This window comes from Scyliorhinus torazame, chromosome 6 (assembly GCF_047496885.1).
Source record: "Scyliorhinus torazame isolate Kashiwa2021f chromosome 6, sScyTor2.1, whole genome shotgun sequence".
In the NCBI taxonomy this organism is placed as follows: Eukaryota; Metazoa; Chordata; class Chondrichthyes; order Carcharhiniformes; family Scyliorhinidae; genus Scyliorhinus; species Scyliorhinus torazame.
This window is the reverse complement of record NC_092712.1, coordinates 94,845,511-94,868,446: the sequence shown is the minus strand read 5'-3', so window position 1 is coordinate 94,868,446 and position 22,936 is coordinate 94,845,511. Positions and strand designations below refer to the sequence as shown.

Sequence of the window (22,936 nt, the reverse complement as noted above, 5' to 3'; positions counted from 1 at the left end):
GGCATGTCAAATGCAGTTTGTTGATTTTGTAGTCTTTAGGCTGGGAGCCAGTGTTACGCACATGTGTAGTTCATTTTTCTATGGGTGGCACGGTGACACAGTGGTTAGCACTGCTCTCTCACAGCCCCAGGGACACGGGTTTGATTCAGACCTCGGATGACTGTCTATGTGGAGTTTGTACGTTCTCCTGTCTGCGTGGGTTTCCTCCCACAGTACAAAGATATGCAAGTTAGCTAGATTGTCCATGCTAAATTGCCCTCAGTGCTAGGTTAGGTGGGGTTACGGGGATAGGGCGGGGAATTGGGCCTAGGTAGGGTGCTGTTTCGGAGGGTCGGTGCAGACTCGATGGGCTGAATGACCTCCTGCAGTGTAGGGATTCTGATTTCAAACTATGAATTAGACTGAGAACTGGTTCTGCACACGTGCAGAAGAAGAAAAGTGAAACAACATGAAACTGGAGGTCCAGTGACCTGAAGAGGAGCACCATTTCATGGAAGGTATCCCAAGGAGCAGGATATGGGAGGGGGGGAAAGAGAGGTCCCAAACAAAGAAGAGAAGAATCCAAACCAGGGAGTGGGGCAGAAACAGGTCCCAGAAGACAGTTCCAGTTCAGGGGCAAGGGCAGAGATCAGAAATAAATCCAGTTCAGTAAAGTTATAAGAAAGGTGCAGAGCAATAGGCTCCAAATTAAAGAGAAGGATGTGTGAGGAGCAGACCTGAAGCAAAGTGGGCACAAGAGAACTGAGGTTCTGAGAGGGCAACTGAGAGGTTTGTGACTGTGCTGTGGCCCATAAGGGCAAAAGGAACTCTTTTAGAGCTGTGGTGTTTGGCTTGGCATGGCCAAAGAAATGAAAATGTGCTTGGAAGGTAAAGCTTGAGTGTACATAGAATACCTACATGGAGATCCAGGAGAAAGGAATCTCAGAGGCAAGATTGAAACTCGAGGTGAATCCTGCTTGAGACTGTCCAAGTGAGAGTGACGTTTCGGAGAGAATTCCGAGGCAAGTTTTGATTGTGGAGATTGGAAACCCTTCTTGAGAGAGACAGAGTTCCAGTGAGACCAGTTGACTCACCGTACAACAAGCATTTGGGTGAGTTTTTGAGAAATCCATAGATTTGGTTGCATTTGTTATTTACCTTGCAGTCTGGCGTGTCTGACCGCAGTTGGCTTTTTAATCCACGTACCACACACTTCCTTGACTATTACAGTATAAAATAGATATGGTAAATTGTTTATCTTTCTGAATTTGTTGTGCCTGTAAAGAGATAGCTGGGGTGAAGGAATCGTGAATATTTGGATCATTCTTTTGTGTTTGTATTGAGATCTTTCCAATCTATTTGCCTGGTATAATGGGCGCAATTCTCCCATCGGGAGACTAAGTGCCGACGGCGGAGTGAAAACCAGAGTGTTTCACTCCGGCGTCGGAGGCCGATCCCAGCCCCTTATTCTGCCACCCCTGGGGGGCTAGGAACGGCGCCGCGTCATTTACGCGCGTCGGGCCTTGGCGCCGCGTAAAAGCGGCGCCGCGTAAATGACACGGCCGGCGCAGCGTAAATGACGTCATCCGCGCATGCGCAGGTTGACCCGCGCCAACCCGCGCATGCGCGGTTGCCGTCCTCCCCGCGGCTGCCCCGCAAGAAGATGTCGGATGGATTTTGCGGTGCAGCGGAGGAAAGGAGGTCCTCCATCAGAGAGGCCGGCCTGCCGATCGGTGGGCACCGATCGTGGGCCAGACCCCTTTTTATTCCCCCCCCCCCCGGTGCAGGAACCCCCCCCACAGGCCGCCCCCTCAGCGTTCCCGCGCTGTTCCCGCCGGCAGCGACCAGGTGTGGATGGAACCAGTGGGAACTTGTCGTGTTGGGTAGGCCGCTCGGCCCATTCGGGCCGGAGAATCGCCGCTCGCCCATTACAAACAGCGAGTGGCGATTCTCCGAGCGGCCAGCCGTGATTCTCGCCGCACCGGTTTGGGGGGGTGGGAGAATTGCGTGCGGGTGCCGGGGCGGCATGGCGGGACTCCTGCGGTGCCTTGGCGATTCTCCCACCCGGCGTGGGGGGGGGGGGGGAGAAGTCCGCCCAATATACTTCATTTTCTTTGTTTAATAAATGTTTTATTAATTGTGTTAATAGTTCATGAGCAGACTTCCTATAAATCTGTTCAGTAACTTACCTCCAGGGTTTCTTTAAAAACATCTACGATCTATCAAGCCAGGTTTCATTCTGGGATTTGATATGTTCAGTGTGATCATCGGATGAGATGATAACACCTGCTATAATTGTTCTTTCAAATATATCATTTTTTCTTTTAATTGTGCCTTTCAACTAATTTGTTGAATAGGTTTATGAATTTTTCAACATCTTCCAAATGTTATTGTGGGGCTTGAGTTCTGTTTATAAAGTAGATTCTGGATGAGTAGGTGAGGGAGGAGGATGGGGTGATGGGGGGGTTGGGGACGAGGGCAAGGGGGACTTTTCATTCATCTGTTGGTTTAACTTTATGTGGTAGAGCCACTGATGCCCTTGAAGCACTGGGCCAATATATGTGGAAATGGAGGCAGGCGTCTTAACCTGAACACGTTGGCATGGGCCCATCCCTACTTTTGCCGCCTTCTCCAGCCTGCACTGCATCTTGATATCTTCCCATTCTCTAAGACATGAAGTTCCCACCTACCGCCAGAGCAGAAGCAGGATTACAATGTCAGGATTAATCCAGACTCCTGATTCCTTCCTCCAACAGGAAAGTTCTGGCCCTTTCTATTTCCATTTGCAATGCTGATCACTTCCTGCTTGCAGCAGTAGTTCATTTGTCACAGGATTATCTCGTGCATTGAAAAAAAATGAATGCATTTTCCCCCATTACAATTTTATCAAAACTTGGGATCAACAGTATATTGTGAAGGTGTGCACTCTAAATAATTTATGAATATCAGAATCCTTGCAGAACTCCATGTCGTCAGCCCTCAAATTAAGATTTTCCACTTCCTTTATGGGAATTGCATGAAGTACTTTTAATACTTAAAGTTTACAATAAAATACTTAACATTTAAAATTTAAAAATTACGATGCAGTGTATCTATTTATATATGTCTTCATATAATAATTATTTAAAGCATATCTGTTGTCTTTTCCATAGGATGGGTAAGAAACAAAAGAAGGAAGTTGAGCCATCTCCAAAAGATCCAGTAAGTTGGTTTTAAATATAAAAGCCTCCTCATAGCTATTAGCCACTCTGTGAAATATTTTGTATTGTGACAATTGGTTTAAATATTTGATTAATTGACAAGCGAGACATGAGTTTGCTGAGCATAGATGCACATTTATTTTGAATTTTTTTTCTACAAAAGTCAAATTCCAGATGATTATTTGCCCTTCAGAAAACAAATCGTTTCATTTATTATTTAGAGAACTGGACAAATTGACTGAACCATTGGGGCCATTCTGTTTGTGCTTAAGAATAAGGCAAACAATAGGGGAGTCAATAGAGACCGACAGAACACCACACCTCATGTCTCTCGCTGGAAAGAGATTTTTTTTCTTATTATTTTTCAACTTTGTTTTATTGCCATTTAGGTTTTATCCACCATTGCTTCCATCTATGTTGACTTACTTTTAGAAAGCCTCATGTGGAGCTTTATTATGTGTCTTCAAATTATGCCCAACAGCAGCACACCTTTTCATTGTTTATGGTATGGGCAGGTAATTTACTAAAGTTCACAGCCCCATCAATATTTTTTTTCTTGATTGTGCACACCCAGTTTAAAAGGGCTGACTTGTCTGCCACAGATGTGGGAATTTTTGAGTTGCTGTGCAGCCACTAGGGGGAACATTGCCCACTCGGTAAACCTGCTCAAATCAGTCTGTGTACATTCAGGACCCGGACCGTCCAGTTGCTTGCCATTTTAACAAAAGACCCAGCTCCCATGCCCACATGTCTGTCCTTGGCCTGCTGCAATGTTCCAGTGAAGCTCAACGCGAACTGGAGGAACAACATCTCATTGTTGTGTTATGCTGCTTCGTGTAGCATAAGCTGCTTTCTTGATGTATGCTTTGACAAAGGAAGCTCCAGCCTATGAAATGAGTTCAACGTTTATTGACCTATTTTATTGAACTATTAACACAGTTCTTAAATGAGTTTGACTCTCTGCTAATCTAACTGTAGTAACTCAGACTATCTTTACCAGCCTGCTCTAAGCCATGTGCTGCGTGTGATGCTGCTGATCAACCGTGATGTACTCTCTAGATGTCTGTCTGTGGAAAGAGGCAGAGCATGTGTGCCCTGTCCTTTTATATGGGTTGTGAAGTGCCCCCTAGTGGTAATGCCACCTCTGGGTGTCCTGATTACCCATTGGTTGTGTCCTGTTGTAATGACCCATTGGCTGTATGTCTGCATGTCATGACATCTCTGGTGCTCCCTCTAGTGGTTACTTAGTTGTAGTGTATTTTCATTAACCCCTTGTGTATATACAGTGATGCATATCACCACACTCCTCTTCCGGTTAGGCACGCTACAGCCTTCTGGTCTCAACATCGAATTCAACAACTTCAGATGATTAGCTCTACACCACCTAGACCCATTTGTTTTCATCCCATTTCATTTCAACTGTCTCTTACCATTTCTTTATTTCTTGTCTTTCTCAATATATATTTAACCCCCCCCCCAATCTTATCCACCTTTCCTTACCCCTTCTCCCCTTTGCTTGCCCCTTCTCTCTCCTCCCCCCTCCGCCCCCATCTCCATCTGTCACATTTTAGCCTCTGATGTATGTTTCTCTGCTGTTTTGGCCTCTCACACCTTTGGTTCTCTCTGGGGACTGCCATTAGCACTCTTTCCCCTTGGTTTCTGTGGCTATTAGTACCCCGTTTCTCTGGGTTTCAGTGGCTATGACTCATCTTTCATTCTCACTCCACAGTATAAATATTTCCCACTTTCTCTGACTGTTAGCTTTGACAAAGAGTCATTGGACTCGAAACGTTAGCTCTTTTCTCTCCCCACAGATGCTGCCAGACATGCTGAGATTTTCTAGCATTTTCTCTTTCAAATCATTCATATGGTGAGGTTCATTGTTTCTAAATCCAGAGTGCTCTTTTAAGGTCCCTAGATTCATGCAGATAACATAAATAAGCAGTAGAATTCTTCAGGGCATGCAGGAGCAGAGGGACTATGAATTGTGCATAGATCATTGAAGGCAGCAGGACAGGTGGGGAGAGCAGTTAATAAAGCACATAGTATCCTGGGCTATATTAATAGGGACATAGAGTACAAGAGCAAGGAGGTTATGCTGAATCTATACAATACTAGATAGACCTCAGCTAGATTGTACAGTTCTGGGTGCCACACGACAGGAAGGATGTGAACCTATTGCAGAGAGTGCAGAAGAATTTACAAGAATGGTTTCACAGGTGAGAAACTTCAGTTATGAGGATAGATTGGGGAGGTTGGGACTGTTCTCCTTGGAGAGAAGAAGGCTAAGAGGAGGTTTGATAGAGATGTTCAAAACCATGTGGGGGCTTGACAGAGTAGATAGGGAGAAGCTGTTCCTGCTCCTAAAAGGATCAAGAACGATATTTTCAAAAGAAGCAAATGTGATGTGCTGGAAAACATTTTTCACACAAGTGGTTCGCGTCTGGGATGCATTGCCTGGAAGTGTGGTGGAGGCAGGTTCAATTGAGGCATTCAAGGGGCCATTAGGTTATTATTGGAATGGAAACAATGTTGCACAGTGGTTAGCACTGTTCTTCACAGCGCCAGGGTCCCAGGTTCAATTCCCGGCTTGGGTCACTGTGTGGAGTCTGCACGTTCTCCCCGTGCCTGCGTGGGTTTTCTCTGAGTGCTCCAGTTTCCTTCCATATGTCCGGAAAGACGTACTGATTGGGAACTTGAACATTCTGAATTCTACCTTGGTGTACAGGTGCCGGAATGTGGTAACTAGGGGCTTTTCACAGTAACTTCATTGCAGTGTTAATGTAAGCCTACTGGTGACAATAAAGTTTATTATTAAAATGGGCAGGGGTATAGGGAAAAGTCAAGGGAATGGCACTAACTTATAATGCTCATTTTGAAAGCTGGTGCAGACGAGATGGGCTAAATGACTTCCTTCTGAGCCTTGGGGGCTTTTCACAGTAACTTCATTGAAGCCTATTGTGACAATAAGCAATCATTATTATTATTATTATAACAATTCTGGAATTCTATGAGATGGTATCCTGACAAATTCTTTTTTTTAAAAAATATTTTTATTGGCATTTTCAATTTAATTATATACAGTTGCATTTTGTGTTTGATATTCAGACTTCATAGAATTTACAGTGCAGAAGGAGGCCATTCGGCCCATCGTGTCTGCACCGGCGCTTGGAAAGACCACCCCACTTAAGCCCACACCTCCACCCTATCCCAGTAACCCTGTAACCCAACCGAACCTTTTTTTTTGGGACACTTAAGGCAATTTATCATGGCCAATCCACCTAACCTGCACACCTTGGACGGTTGGGAGGAAACTGGAGCACCCGGTGGAAACCTATGCCAACACGGGGAGAACGTGCAGACTCCGCCTGGACCCAAGCCGGGAATCGAACCTGGGACCCTGGAGTTGTGAAGCAACTGTGCTAACCATTGTGCTACCGTACCATGTATTGTAGCACATGAGATTCTTTTATATCATTTTACATTTTGTTACCATCTGTCTTGGTGCGCTAGCCTCGCCTCTCTCTCTTCCCCCCCCCCCCCCCCCGCCCCTCTCCTTGATATCCTCCCTGCTCGCTCAGGAGTGTGCCCCCCCACCTCGCTTCTGCTCTCTTCCTTCCCCCCCCTTTCCTTTGTGTTTTCCGCCGTGTCTGCTTTGTGAATGGGGGGGGGGATCTTCTGCCCCCTCCCTCTGTGGTGTTCCCTTCATTTCCCTCAGGTTCCCTTCTCTCTTATTCCTGTCAATCTTCTTCTTATTTTTTGTTTTCTTCCTTTCTAGTTATTGTTGGCTACGAACAGGTCTTGGAACAGGCCCACAAATTGCCACCATGTTTGAGGAAGCCTTCCTCTGACCCTCGGATGGTGTATTTGATTTTCTCCAAGTGGAGAAATTCCGCCAGGTCTGCCAGCCAGACTGCAGCCACGGGTGGTGCTGCCGATCGCTAGCCGAGCAGGATTCTCCGGCGTGCGATTAGGGAAGCGAAAGAAAGGGCGTTGGCCCCTGCCCCATGTGTAGTTCTGGCTGTTCCGATATCCTGAAGACTGCCGCTCTCGGACGTGGCTCCACCCTAACTCCCACAACCTAGGACATTCCTTCGAAGAAGCCTGTCCAGAACCTACAAGTCTGGGGCAAGATCAGAACATGTGGATGGGGTTGGCCGGGCCTCCCTGACACCTTTCACATTCGTCCTCCACCTGCGGGAAGAATTTGTTCATTCGGGTTCTGGCTAGGTGTGCTGTGTGCACCATTTTGAACTGCATGAGGCTGACCCTTGCGCAGGAGGAAGTGGAGTTGAACCTGCTCGGTGCTTCACTCCAGAGTCCCCAACCCACTTCTTGCCCTAGTTTGGCCCCCATTTCCATATGGTCTCGTCCAATGGCGTTCGGGCCCTGTCCAGTAGTTGTCCGTATATTTTCCCCACAGTTCCCCCCCCGCCCCCTTACTGCCCGTATTCATCTAGTTGTGTGGTCTCCAGGACCCTGGGTCCTACAGTCTCTTTGGGGAGGAGTGTTTCATTTGTAGGTGCTTCAGTTCTTCTCCCGTTGGTAGTTCCAACTCCTCCGTCAGTTTGTTCAGTGTCGCTAGTCTGTTTCCTATATACTGACTCTCAGCATTCCCCCGTCCTGGGAACTTGTGGTTTCCGCAGGTGGGGGAACATCTCGGTCAAACCGAAATGTTGCCTCATTTGATTACACGTTTTCAGTGTGGCTACTACCACTGCGCTGGATGTGTATTTTGTCGGAGTGCTGCCATAGCGAGGGCCCGGAGGTAATTACCATCATGAGCAAGAAAAAGCCATCTCCTCCCCATTACCTTCAGTTACATCTACATTACAGTGTCCCTCATCATTAACAACCTGATAAGTGCTACACAAAGGACATATTAGGTAATTGGGTCCAAAATGAGATTGCAGATATGGCAGGCAATTTAGGGACTAAACTGACTGAGGGAAAATACTGCTGGCACGGAGTCCGAGGGATACGCCCACACCTGGCTGAGCTATAGGGTCCCAGTAAGTCTTAAACTCGTTATTGGGAATACACAGGATGCCCCCGATCCATTGTTCTTCAGGACACTCCTGTCTAACCAGCTATTAGCCCATTACAGAGTCTGATGGCCTCTTTCTCCATCAGTGGGAGATTAGTTGACTATCAATAGCATGGCTCTGTTCTTTTGTATTAACAGGAGTTGGCCATCAAACAGCCCAAGATAACAATGATGGGTTCAAGTCTGGAAACCCCAGAGAACCTTTGTTGGAGTGGCTGGGTGGAGTTTAGAGACCGAGCGAAAAAATGCTGTTTTGAACAGGTACAGGGAGAAGGTTTTGAAATCAACTGAGAGAGGTCATGAAAGTTGCCACCGAAGTATGTTTTGGAAAAGGGCTCTGAACAAATGTCCCTAACAGAAGAAAAATTGCTTCGTAAATGCAAGTATTGCCTTTGTCTGCCTGTGTATGTGGCATGAGAACTGCATGTTCTGGGACAGTGCTGTTTAATGGTAACTAATATGTAAAGGTTAAGAAACTACTTGTAATCGGCTATTGTTAGGGTTGAAGTTTAAATATTGTTTTTCTTTTGTTTTAATAAAGTTTGTTTCTGGAATAACTAACCTATTGCTTATATTTTCACTCTTGGAATGAAACGATCTTTCCGAACCGTCTTAAAACTTGTATGGCTTTGGCCCAGTCTCTTAATCACTGTTGAGAGCTGGACATCAAAAGCTATGCTCTGGTCCAGTCTCTTAGCCATTGTTGAGAGCTGACCAGACATCTGTAACATAAGGGTGGGGAGTCTGGATTCAATGGAAGCTTAACTGGACTACCTATATAACCACTTGGTAGTAAGAGCAGGTCAGAGGCTTAGTGCTCTGTGATGAATCACCTCCTGACCCTTCAAAACCCCTGTATCATTTGCAAGGCTGAAGTCAGGAGAATTATGTAAGATTCAATTTAAAAATCTGACCCCATCCAAGACAGAGCAGTAAGTTTGAATGAAGCAATGGACTCAAAATCCATCCCCTCCAATGTTGCATTATGGCTGCAGTATATACGTTTTGCAGGATGCAGTATGTGGGTAAGCATAAGAAAGTAGAGTCAATGAAAAGCAGAGTCAACGAAAAGCAGAATTGGAGCAAAAGATAAGGTAGGGCAAGGCCATATTTTAAATACCTGGTCAAGAATTTAAAAATGTTGGTGTTCGAAGAGTTCTTTGGTAATTTGGCGAGGATGTGGATGGTGGACAACGGCACTTGCTGCAGAAAATATGTGCGCTGGGTGTTTGGACAGGAGTTTGTGGAGGGTTGTGGATGGGAAACCAGCAAGCAGTGTTGAGGATGATCGAAACTGGGGATGATGCAGGAATGTGTGAGAATGTTTTTTTTTTTCTCTAATATATTTTATTAAAGTTTTTCGATCAAACAAAAATTTCCCATTTTACAACTTTGTAATAATATATACATTGATCGTTTTTTAAAAATAAATAATATGCTGACTAACGGCAACTGCCAACAACAAAATAAGAAACAACAGAAATAATACCTAAAATAGTAACTTTGTGAAATCAAATATAAATAACTAATATATAAACACCCCTGAAGACCCGAATGAGCCCCCCCCCCCCTCCCCCGGGCTGCTGCTGCTGCCTTTCTTATTTTCCCTTATCGCTCTGCGAGATAGTCGAGGAACGGTTGCCACCGCCCGGTGAACCCCTGAGCCGAACCTCTAATGCATATTTTATCCGTTCCAGTTTTATAAACCCTGCCATGTCGTCGATCCAGGCCTCCACACCCGGGGGCTTAGCTTCTTTCCACATAAGTAGAATCCTTCGCCGGGCTACTAGGGACGCAAAGGCCAACACGTCGGCCTCTCTCGCCTCCTGCACTCCCGGCTCATCTGCAACCCCAAATATAGCCAACCCCCAGCTTGGTTTGACCCGGACCCCCACCACCTTCGAGATCACTTTTGCCACACACCCCCAGAACCCATGCAATACTGGACATGACCAAAACATGTGGGTGTGGTTCGCCGGGCTTTTCCGCACCTATCTTCCACTCCAAAAAACCTACTCAGCCTTGCTCCCTTCATATGCGCCCTGTGTAGAACCTTGAATTGTATCAGGCTGAGCCTGGCACACGAGGACGAAGAGTTTACCCTACTTCGGGCATCTGCCCACAGCCCCTCCTCAATCTCTTCCCCCAGCTCCTCCTCCCATTTTCCCTTCAGCTCCTCAACCATCGTCTCCCCCTCGTCCCTCATTTCCCTATATATATCTGACACCCTGCCATCACCCACCCATGCCCCCAAAATCACTCTGTCCTGGATCTCTTGCGCCAGGAGCTGCGGAAACTCCCTCACCTGTTGCCTCACAAATGCCCTCACTTGCATATAGCGAAATGCATTCCCAGGTGGCAACCCATATTTTTCTGCCCGTGCTCCCAGACTCGCGAACGTCCCGTCTAAGAACAAGTCCTGCAATTTCGCAATTCCTGCTCGCTGCCAAGATTTTAATCCCCCATCTATCCTTCCCAGGACGAACCTATGGTTGTTCCTTATCGGGGACCACACTGAGGCACCCGTCACTCCCTTATGTCGTCTCCACTGCCCCTAAATTTTCAGAGTTGCCACCACCACTGGGTTTGTGGTGTATTTTTTCGGGGAGAACGGTAACGGCGCCGTCGCCAGTGCTTTTAAGCTAGTTCCCCTGCAGGATGCCATCTCCAGTCTTTTCCACGCCGCTCCTTCCCCTTCCCTCATCCACTTACATATCATTGACATGTTGGCGGCCCAATAATAATCACTTAGGCTCGGCAGTGCCAGTCCCCCTCTGTCCCTACTGTGCTGCAGGAACCCCCTCTTTACCCTTGGGGTCTTTCCAGCCCACACAAAGCTCATAATACTCTTGTCCACCTTCTTAAAAAAGGCCTTTGTAATCAGTACAGGGAGGCACTGGAACACAAAAAGAAACCTCGGAAGGACCACCATTTTAACTGCCTGCACCCTGCCCGCCAGTGACAGGGGCGCCATGTCCCACCTCCTAAAGTCCTCTTCCATCTGCTCTACCAGCCGTGCCAAGTTAAGCTTATGCAAGGTTCCCCAGTTCCTGGCCACCTGGATCCCTAAATACCGGAACTCTCTTCTTGCCCTCCTCAACGGTAAATCGTCTATTCCCCTGCCCTGTTCCCCGGGGTGCATCACAAACAGTTCACTCTTCCCCATATTCAATTTATATCCTGAAAATTCTCCAAACTCCCCGAGTGTCTGCATTATCTCAGGCATCCCCTCCACTGGGTCCGCGACATACAGCAACAAATCATCCACGTATAATGACACCCGATGCTCTTCTCCTCCTCTAAGTACCCCCTCCACTACCTAGAGCCCCTCAGCGCTATGGCCAATGGCTCAATTGCCAACGCAAACCGTAACGGGGACAGGGGACATCCCTGTCTTGTACCCCTATATAGTCGGAAGTGGTCAGATCGTTGCCTATTTGTAATCACACTTGCCACCGGGGCCCTGTACAGGAGCTGAACCCATCTAATGAACCCCTCTCCAAATCCAAATCTCCTCCGTACTTCCCACAGGTAGTCCCACTCCACTCTATCAAATGCTTTCTCTGCATCCATCGCCACCACTATCTCCGCCTCCCCCTCCGGTGGGGGCATCATCATCACCCCCAACAGCCTCCGTATGTTAGCATTCAATTGCCTCCCTTTAACAAACCCCGTTTGATCATCATGCACCACCCCAGGGACACAATCCTCTATCCTCGTCGCCATCACCTTGGCCAAAAGCTTGGCATCTACGTTCAAGAGGGAAATATGACCTGCACTGCAGCGGGTCTTTGTCTCTTTTCAGGATCAGCGATATAGTCGCCTCCGACATCGTCGGGGGTAGTGCCCCCCTTTCCCTAGCCTCATTAAAGGTTCTCGTCAGAAGTGGGGCCAGCAGGTCCACGTATTTCCGATAGAACTCCACCGGGAACCCATCCGGTCCCGGGGCGTTTCCTGCCTGCATGTACCCAATTCCTTTTACCACCTCCTCCACCTCAATCTGCGCTCCCAGTCCTGTCATCTCCTGTTCCTCAACCTTCGGGAACTCCAGCTGGTCTAGGAAATGCATCATTCCCTCTTTCCCTTCCGGGGGTTGAGCCTTATATAGCCTCTCGTAAAATACCTTAAACACTCCGCTCCCCATTCCATCTTTCCCTCCTCGTCTCTAACCCCTCCGATCTCTCTCGCCGCCCCCCTCTTCCTAAGTTGTTGGGCCAGCAGCCGGCTCGCCTTCTCTCCATATTCATACTGCACTCCCTGTGCCTTCCTCCATTGTGCCTCCGCCTTACCCGTGGTCAACAAGTCAAAGTCCGTGTGCAATCTCCGTCTTTCCCTGTATAGCCCTTCACCTGGAGCCTCCGCATATTGCCTATCCACCCTCAAAATCTCCCCCAACAATCTCTCCCTTTCTTTACCCTCTTGTTTCCCTTTATGGGCCCTTGTGGAGATCAGCTCCCCTCTAACCACCGCCTTCAGCGCCTCCCAGACCACTCCCACCTGGACCTCTCCGTCATCATTGATCTCTAGGTACCTTTCAATACATCCCCTCACCCTTACACATACCCCCTCGTCCGCCAACAGTCCCATATCTAATCTCCAGAGTGGGCGCTGCTCCTTTTCCTCTCCTACTTCCAGATCTACCCAATGTGGGGCATGATCTGAAATGGCTATAGCCGAATACTCCGTCCCTGCCACCTTCGGGATCAGCGCCCTTCCCAGGACAAAGAAGTCTACCCGGGAGTACACTTTGTGGACATGGGAGAAGAAGGAAAACTCTTTACTCCTTGGTCTAGTAAACCTCTAGGGATCCACTCCTCCCATCTGCTCCATAAAGCCCTTAAGCACCTTGGCCGCTGCCGGCCTCCTCCCGGTCCTAGATCTGGACCGGTCCAGCACCGTGTTGAAGTCCCCCCCCCCATTACCAACTTTCCCATCTCCAGGTCCGTGATGTGCCCCAACATACGCTTCATAAAGTTCGCATCATCCCAGTTCGGGGCATATATGTTCACCAGCACCACCGCCTCACCTTGCAATCTGCCACTCACCATCACGTATCTACCCCCACTGTCCACCACTGTGGTCTTCGTCTCAAACAATACCCGTTTCCCCACCAGTATTGCCACCCCTCTATTTTTCGCATCCAAGCCCGAGTGGAATACCTGTCCCACCCATCCTTTTCTTAATCTGACCTGATCCGCCAGTTTCAGGTGCGTCTCCTGAAGCATGACCACGTCTGCCTTTAGCTTCTTTAGGTGCACAAATACCCTTGCCCTCTTAATCGGCCCATTCAACCCTCTCACGTTCCACGTGATCAACCGGGTTGGGGGGCTCTTTACCCCTCGTCGACTAGCCATCCCCTTTTTTAGACCAGCTCCTCACCCCCCAACCCCCGGCTAGATCCCTCTCTAGCTTAGTTCCTCCCCCCATATTGCTTCCGGAAGTCAGCAAACTCTGGCTGACCTCGGCTTCCCCCGTTTATCCTTAGCCTCCCATTATGTGAGGCCCCCTCCTTCCTGCGCCCCCTTTTCCCGCCACAATTTCCATAGCGCGGGAACAAAGCCCGCGCTTCCCTCTCGGCCCCGCCCCTGATGGCGCAGCTTCCTCTCTCCTTCCCCCTCCCCTTCCCCACCAGCGCCCACATTTCTTCGTGTCCCCCCCCCTTCGAGGGGAAAGAAAATTTTCCCCCATCTGATACACAGTCCCTTGCCACCACCTCGCTACTTCATTTCAAACACACTCAAATCTAGTCCAACTTCTCTTCAATAAATGTCCACGCCTCCTCTGCCGTCCCGAAGTAGTGGTGTTTACCCTGGTGTGTAACCCACAGTCTTGCCGGCTACAACATTCCGAATTTCACTTTCCTCTTGTGGAGCACCGCCTTGGCCCGATTGAAACTTGCCCTCCTTCTCGCCACCTCCGCACTCCAATCCTGATACACGCGGATCACCGCGTTCTCCCACCTGCTGCTCCGTGTCTTTATCGCCCATCTCAGGACCATATCCCTGTCCTTGTAGCGGTGGAACCTCACCACTATTGCTCGAGGTATTTCTCATGCCTTTGGTCTTCTCACGAGGACTCGGTACGCTCCCTCCACTTCCAGGGGGCCCGTCGGGGCCTCAGCTCCCATTAAGGTATGGAGCATCGTGCTCACATACGCCCCAACGTCCGCTCCCTCTGCCCCTTCGGGAAGACCCAAGATTCTTAAGTCCTTCCTCCTCGAGCTATTTTCCAGGGCTTCCAGTCTCTCCATACACCTCTTCTGCAGTGCCTCGTGCGTCTCCGTCTTCACCACCAAGCCCTGTATCTCGTCCTCATTTTCGGCAGCTTTTGCCTTCACTCCACGGAGCTCCATCTCTTGGGTCTTCTGCGCCTCCTTTAACCCCTCAATCGCCTGCAGCATCGGTGCCAGCACCTCCTTCTTGAGCTCCTCCACACATCGCCGGAGGAACTCCTGCTGTTCCAGGCCCCATACGAACTGGCCGCCCTCCGCCGCCATCTTGCTTCTCATTTCCCTTCTTTGCCGCTGCTCCAGAGGATCCTCTACAACCTGGCCACTATTATCTCTACTATCCATTCACATCCGGGGGAACTCCCTTCTATGTGGCCTCACCGTGGGTTTAGCCTTCGAAAATTGCCGTTGGGGCTCCCGATAAGAGCCCAAAGGTCTGTTAAAACGGGAGGTGCCGAAACGTGCGACTTAGCTGGTAATCGCCGCACCCGGACGTCTGAGTGAGAATTTTAACAATAGCAATATTGGAGGTATGGGGGCTCGGTGTGAGGTGGGGGTGGGGGACGAGACTAGAAATTTTGCTAAGGTGTGCAGTATTCAGTCTTTGTGTTAGATCATGGGCACTATCCCCCCCACCCCCCAACGCCGGGTGGGAGAATCGCCGGGGCGCCGCGCGAGTCGCGCCACGCCGCACCGTCACCCGCACGCTATTCTCACACCCCCCAAAACCAGCGGCGATTCTCCGGCCCGAATGGGCCGAGCGGCAGGCGAAAAGAATGACAGTCCTGCCGGTGCCGTTCACCCCTGGTCGCTGCTGGCGGGAACTGTGCGGGAACGCTGGGGAGGTGGCCTGGGGGTGGAGGGGGGCTCCTTCACCGGGGGCGGGGCCTCCGATGGGGCCTGGCCCACCACGGCGGGCCGGCCGCAGAACCACAGCGCCATGTTGGTGAGGGGCCGGCACGCGTAAGAAGTTCCCCGCGCATGCGCAGGATGGCGCGGCCCAACTGCGCATGCACGGGAATGAGCTGCCCCAACTGCGCATGCGCGAGTTGGCGCCGTGCCCATTTGGCGCCGTGTAAGGAGGCTGGAGTGGCGTGAACGACTGAATAGGGCGTGCCCGGACCCTCTTCGCGCTGTCGTGCAACGCGACGGCGTTCACGACGGCGCGGGCACTTAGTCCCGGGAGCGCTGAATCCGACGCATTATATAGGTTTTAAAAGTTCAACTTAAAATCAAACTAGAATCCTAGTTTCCAAATGCTTAGTTCATTTTGGAAGAGTAGCTGCAGAGGGGAATAGAATCTGTAGCAAAGGAGTGGAGATTGTGATGGAGACTGAATATGATAGTTTTGTGTTCAGTTGGAGAATTACTCATCCAACACAGCCAAATAATTGGTTGATAGCATAGGGCTTGAAAGTGTGGGTATTGGTGTATGCGGCTCCAAAAAGGTGGTGAACAATAAGTTGACTTCAGTTGTATGTTATTCTCTAAGTCTGAATAAAGATTGTAGACTTCCAGTTAACCAAATACTTTATTCAGTAGGTTCGTTCTGTTTCCAGAGCTTAACTAGATATAATGCAGTCAAGAGGTATGATCAGTGAAGCTAAGGTAAACTGCCTATGCTGAGCTATCTCTGTCTGCTGCTGCTCACTAGCCCTGTGCTTCTGAAAGAGACAGATACTACCTTGGGCCGGACCCTTTATGCCCGTCTCTGATGCCCTCTAGTGATGCTGAGGCTGTTACATCTGTCTGCAGTCCCTGGTGTATGTGCAGATGTATGTACAGATGTACAGATCACTACACCCCCGCCCCCCTTTTATTGCACATGTTTTCTAGACTGGCCACAAGAAAACTACATAACCAGTGGTGAGAATATGCAAATCTGCACACTATGAAAATGATAAAAGTAATACAGAAACAACTAACTGTGTTGTGAGTCCATCGTGAGAAATGTCCATATTCGCCTTGTGCATGTGTTGAAGTGTCGTCACAAATCTAACCGGTCGGGTGCCTTACGGCTTCTACTGGAGCATCTTAACGGTGGTAGTAGGGATGATGGTTTGATGTCATCAAGAGTACTGTCTGGCATTGTGTGGCGAGGAACGTCCTGTGGACAAATGGACTTGGTCAAGTCCAGTGTGGGAAACACTGGCGTTGTAGGTTGAATCTCTAATAAATCCTGGCAGTTATGGTGAAAAAGTACTCCCGCAGACGATTTGACAATGTAGGACCGCGGTGCCTCCTGCCTGATCACCGTAGCTGACTCAGACCAAATGCCTTCTGGGTCCCTGATTCTGATGGTGTCACCTATTGTCAGTGGCTTGAGTGGGATTGCATGTTTATCGTAGTATAGTTTTTGTTTGGAGCATAGTGCCCGCATGTCGTCGAGAACCGGTGCGTTGTCGGGGTCTCGGCCTTGCTTTGCCGGTAGGGTTGTCCGGATGTCTCTGCCAAAGAGCATTTGCGCTGGCGACAGTCCTGAGCTCAATGGGGTTGCTCGGTAAGATAACAGAGCTAGGTTGATGTCGGAATGTGACTCGGCTGCTTTGCTGATGAGTCGTTTAATGATGTGGACACCTTTGTCCCCTGTTCCATTTGATTGCGGGTAGCGATTCTGTGTCGCACCATTGTCTGACCTCGACTTTTTCTTGTGTTTGTGGTATTGATTCTGTTTGTCATCGTTCGTGAAAGCTGTTTTGCTTGTTTGTTCTGGAGCAGATGTGAATTCGTGAGATTCTTTATCATGCCATGGCATGTTTGTAGTCTTGTCATTGTTTCGCAGTGTGCTATGGCATTGTCCTTCATGTGCAGAGTTGTACCATGTTGTACAGGTCGTTGTTTCATTGTTGTTGTTTCTGTCGTTTCTGTCTTTCTTGTTTTCACTGGCGTTCTTGTTGTTGTCGTTCTTGTTCTTTTTGTCGCACTTGTTGATTCTGTTTTCGTTTTCGCTTTTTTTCTTGTTCTTTTTCTTGTCATGCTTGTTGTTTCTGGGATGCTTCTTGCTTTTGTCATTCTTGTTGCGCTGCATGGTGTTTTTGTTGTTGCTGTTCTTGTTTCTGCTGTGCTTCTTGCGGTTTTTGTTCTTGTTGCGCTCAGTGAGTGTGCCATGTGGATGTTTTGAGTCATTGTCACAGTTATTGGTGTCAGTGTCCTTTGTGGTCTCTGCTACATTGAGCGTTTCTTCTTCAGAATTGGGAGAATGATCTGATGTTGCATTGATGTTGGTGACATCAGTCATTTGCGGTGGATCCGATTCCTCTTCTTTGCTTCCTTGGTACTCCCCTTCTAGAGTCATTTCTGGTTCATGGAGTCATTTCAGGTTCACTTGAATCGTCATTGATTTTTAGGTGCTCTTTTGGAGTCATTTCAGGTTCACTTGAATTATCATTGAGTTCTTGGTGCTCCTCTTTTGGAGTCATTTCAGGTTCATTTGAATCATCTGTGATCTCTTTGTGCTCCTTTTCTGGAGTCAAAATCTTCACTATTTCATTTTGTTGTGGGTTGTGGTGCTCCTTTTCTGGAGTCAAAATCTTCAAGATTTCTATTGACGTGGTCTCTCTGGACTCCGCCATCCTCTGATTATTGAGTGCTTCTGTGCAGACGAGCTGAGATATGTCAGTCTCGCTGTGATCCTGCACATCCTGTATGGGAATTGTGATTTCTTCGTCACTTGTCTCACATACAGTGGGTAGACATTCAGAGACTTCTTCTAGTGCCTCATGGTCTTGTACATGCATGGTGTTCGCTATGGAGTATTTGCTTGCTTCCCATTTTTGAGTCTGTCACCGAGCTGTCTGTGGAGGCTTGCGTCACTCTTTGTGGAGGCTTGCATCACTCTTTGTGGAGGCTTGCGTCGCACTCTCTGTGGAGTCCTTCATCGCTCTCTCTGTGGAGTCCTTCATTGCTCTCTGTGGAGTTTGTCATCGCTCTCTCTGTGGAGTCTGTCATCGCTCTCTTTGTGGAGTCGTGCAGTGTTCTCACTGTAGAGTCGATCTGTGCTCTCTCAACGGAGTTGTTATGTGCTCTCTGTGTGGCGTCGTCTTCGTCTTGGGTATTGCTGTCATCCCATGTATCGACGATCTGCCCATGACACCATGGTATTGGATTCATCTACCATGAGAAGAGTTGTATTGAGCTTTCCAACCGTGTTGCTGATGCTGTGATCAGGATCTCCGAATAACTCAGCCATGTCTGAGTAGGATTGTGTGTATTGTTCGATAGACAAATCATCGCTTTTTGTTTCGGAGTTGTGATCGTTCTCTTCATGTTCAATGAACAAATCATCTTCTTGTGTGGAGTCAGGGACCCTTCGTGGTGCGTGGACCACTCTCTGTTTCTTGGCGTCAGGCCGCAGCATAATCCTGCACTCACGAGTCAAGATGTCATATATGCTGGGCTGAAGGTTCCCCAATCCGAAGAACTCATCATCGGGGTCTTCACGGTACAACACCTCTAGGTGCGGTTCGGATTTGGTACTGGGGTAGCTATCTCCCAAGATGAAATCTTCGTCTGAGTCGTAGCCTACAAGGACGATATCATTTTCTAGGGCGATGCTAACTGCTTGATGCAGGGTCTTGTGAAAGTTATTTTCAACTACTGGTGTAAGTTCGGGCATTGTTCTGTCTTTTGAGGCAAGAAAATTGGGTTTTGCAGCTTTAAATTTCTTTCTGTTCATTTTCGTGCATCCCCTTTTTAAGTGGGCGTGGTCCTGGTCCTCCGACGTCATGACGCTCGTGACGTCACGCATAGGACTCGATTGCTCATGCGCACACCAAGTTTCCTGTACTGTGCGCTCTTTCCGCAACTGCGCATGTGCTGCTCCTTTCTCAAGATGGCTGCCGCTCAGAACCTCCGTCTTCCTCCATTCCTCTGACAAGAGTTAAATCTTTCCAGCATCTCACCAGAGTGACTCTTACAGTGTTCATCAAATCTTTTGAGTATAACTTCTAATTTGGTGTTGTTCTCACCTTCTAAGTAATTAAAGCAATTATAGATTTCTCTAGCTTCATGCACTCCTGTTGAGAGTAGTAGGGCTATTTTCATTGCGTCAGAGGCAGTGCTTAAATCATTAGCTGTGATAAATATTTGGAACATCTGTTCAAACATTTTCCAGTTATAACTTAAATTACCGGCTGTTTCCAGCTGCCATGGAGTTCCAACAAGTTCCATCGAATCAGTTAGTCGTCGAGGATCCATTTGTTGCGAAGTCTTCCACAGTCGAATATCCGGTTTAAGTTTTTCTTCTCTGGCTGGTGTCTAGCTAGCTTTCTGAAATCACTCCGGGTACCATATGTTATTCTCTAAGTCTGAATAAAGATTGTAGACTTCCAGTTAACACAAATTCTTTATTCAGTAGGTTTGTTCTGTTTCCAGAGCTTAACTAGATATAATACAGTCAAGAGGTATGACCAGTGAAGCTAAGGTAAACTGCCTGCTGAGCTGTCTCTGTCTGCTGCTGCTCACTAGCCCTGTGCTTCTGAGAGAGGCGGATCCTACCTTGGGCTGGACCCTTTATACCCGTCTCTGATGCCCTCGAGTGATGCTGTGGCTGTCACATCTGTCTGCAGTCCCTGGTGCAGATGTATGTACAGATGTACAGATCACTACAAGTTGTACTTGTGGAAGCTGATCCTATCTCTACACATGTCGATGAGAATGCAGATGGACCAAGGTTAGATTATTGGGAACTCGAGGTGAATGTGCAGGGTTGGAGGAAAAGCTGTTACTTAGAGGTGCTGTGGCTACATTCAGATAGTTGTTTGTCTGTTTGTTATTTGCAACACAGGGGGAAGCCATCGTGTCTGCACTGGCTCACAAAAGAGTAACCTAGTTAGCCCTATCTCCGTAACTTCTAAATTAATCGCTTTCAAATATATATCCAGCTCTCTTTTGAAACCTCCTACGGAATCCACCTCCACCACTCTCCCAGGCAGCACATCCAAATCCATCAACTGTCCAAAGTTTCTCCTCATCTCACTCTGAGCTCTTTTGCTGGCCATCTTGAAATTGTGACCCCCAGTCACTGATATATCAACTATTGGAAACAGAATATCCTTCTTTACTCTCTCAAAATTGTTCAGAATTTTGAACACTTCAATAAAGTCGCCTTTTAATCTTTTCTGCTCCAAGAAGAATAAATAAAACCAATTTCTCCAATCTTTCCTTGTATCTCATTCTTCATTCCTGGTATCATTCAAGTAAATCTCCTCTGCATGCTCCCCAGGGCTTTAAAATCCTTCCTTAAATAAAGTGCCAAGAACTAAACACAATACTCCAAATGTGATCTGACCAATGACTTGTAGGTAGAGGTGCAGCATCATTTCCTTGCTTTTATACTCTGTGCCTCATTTATAAACCCAAGGATGCTGTAAGCCTTCGGAACAGCGGTTTCACCTGCCTGGCCACCTTCAGAGAATTCTGCACTTTAATTAGAACTCACAATTGAGGGTAGAATGCAACGTCTGTGGTTCCAGTGTCCTGCACACATATACCCTGGATATAATTAAGTGAGGATATATTTATATGCATTGTCAAAAATTAAATATTTTAAGCTCTCACAAATAGGATGGAGGGGCTAGAAGGTTTTCCAATGTGTGTATGAAGCTGTATTCTAGGAAGAATAAACTAATTCAGAAGAAAATGGAAAATATTAGAAGGGAACACTATTCTGGAGAGGATCATTAGTAAAGAGAACTACATGCTTTTGAAGACGCCAACAACTGATTAGTACTAGAATGGGCCTAAACATACATATCCACATGTAGTAGATATTTCAATGAGAAAACAAATACCCGTTTATTGTGAACAATCATTTAGAGTCTCTGAGGAATGGTTGTTAAGAACTTTCCTGATTTAAATGCAATGGTATTCCAAATCACTGAAGGGAAACTTGTCATGCTGGTTTTTAACTGTTTATTTTGCAATTTGGTATAATGTGAGGAAAGAGATGAAAACCAATGTGCTATAATCAGTCAAAGAAAAAAAATGTTTATTAAACTGTAAACCACACAATAGGAATTGCAACAATATAGAACAAAACCTATTATTAACTACAATAATGGTTACACTTAATGGTATATTTAAATCAACTCTGCTCCAAATCTCTTTACATTCCTAAACTCCGAGAACATACCTCCCCGAAACAACATCCCATAGATTTTAACAGAATGAGCCAAATCCAGCAATAATGACTACAAATGATCTAGGGGGCGGGGGTGGACCAGGCTGATCATATGGAATGTGAGAGGGTTGAATGAAATGAGGGTGGATTTCAAGAGGTGGGATATGTTGCCGCTGTCGCTGGCTGGATGCAACCTATCATCAGAATACCTTTTAAAAATTGGAAAATAATTAACCCAGCAGGTTAATCTACACACCTTCATGAAATTTCCACTTTACAATGATTTTAAGCATTGAGAAGTTACCTAAATTGGCCATTTCATCCAATACAAGATAGATTTTAAAATATGGTTGAATGAGTGCTGGTTAATGTTGTTTATCCACTTCTTGAAGTGATGGAATATTAAAAATATACAAAAATGAACTCTGCTCTTTTCAGCAATTTAATACATTTATTATCGAGAGCCGAAATGTGCACACAGTGGTTCTTATGCTGGATTCACCAGAAGATGAAGTTTTGCTTAAAGCCTGTGAAGCCATCTACAAATTTGCCGAGAAAGGTTAGTTTATTTTCATTCACACTTGTCTTGTAGTATGTTAATATTTCAAGATGTTCATCAAGTAACAGTGCATGATACAATTTTTAATACTTAATCATTGCAATCCATTTGCACTGCGTTTGTTGAATTGACCTTATGCTTTAATTTTGTGTTATTTTTGTAAGGAAAATGTAAGTATTTCCTAAATGGTGGCATTTTCAGATGCTTTTGCTTTTTAAATCCACTGCATACTTCACATTTTTGTAAGCTAAAATGTAATTTAAAATCACGTACTTAATGGAGATATGCTGCAGCTAAATGATGTTCATGAAAGTGAAATGCAGTGTATGAAAATTTGTGGCTGGTATTTTTTGGGCTGAGAAAAATATGTTAGTTTCCATAACAAACAGATGATATGTAAAAGAACCAGAAGCGACACAAGCAAAATCTTTGTTCGCAGTGAGTGGGTAGAATCTGAAGTGTGACTTCCGGTGGCATAAAGTAGGGGGAAGACATGCACAATGTGCCTCCTGCTGGAGAACTGATCTTTTTGCTCATTTCTTGGCGCTAAGGGTTGCTTAATCCTTGAAAACTTAAGTTAGTTACCGGGGTAGAGTTCTCTCTGCTGAGATGCTGAGAAAAAGCAAAGATAAGAAAGCTTTGAGCAGAAACTCGTCGACGGAGTCTGAAGCCTCTCAGGGCTCAAAGGGAGGTAAGATGGCGGAGTTGGTTTCTTTCTTTCCTGCCAGTCCATTAACAGCTGAGGTTCTCACTAGTATCTTGGCGGAAGAGTTTGAGAAGGATCTTTAAAGATCAATCAAAG

At 47.1% G+C, this 22,936-nt stretch overlaps 1 protein-coding gene across 7 annotated transcripts in view; it reads left to right on the top strand.

Moving 5' to 3' along the window:
• Positions 1-22,936, top strand: part of armc3 (armadillo repeat containing 3) — a 212,604-nt gene that overhangs the window by 22,022 nt on the left and 167,646 nt on the right. For all 7 annotated transcript variants that reach the window (XM_072508495.1, XM_072508496.1, XM_072508498.1 and 4 more), the window contains 2 exons: positions 3,132-3,180; positions 22,014-22,134. In XM_072508495.1, coding sequence (XP_072364596.1) covers positions 3,133-3,180; positions 22,014-22,134 — 169 coding nt within the window. In that variant the 5' untranslated portion in view covers position 3,132. The remainder of the gene's footprint in view (positions 1-3,131; positions 3,181-22,013; positions 22,135-22,936) is intronic.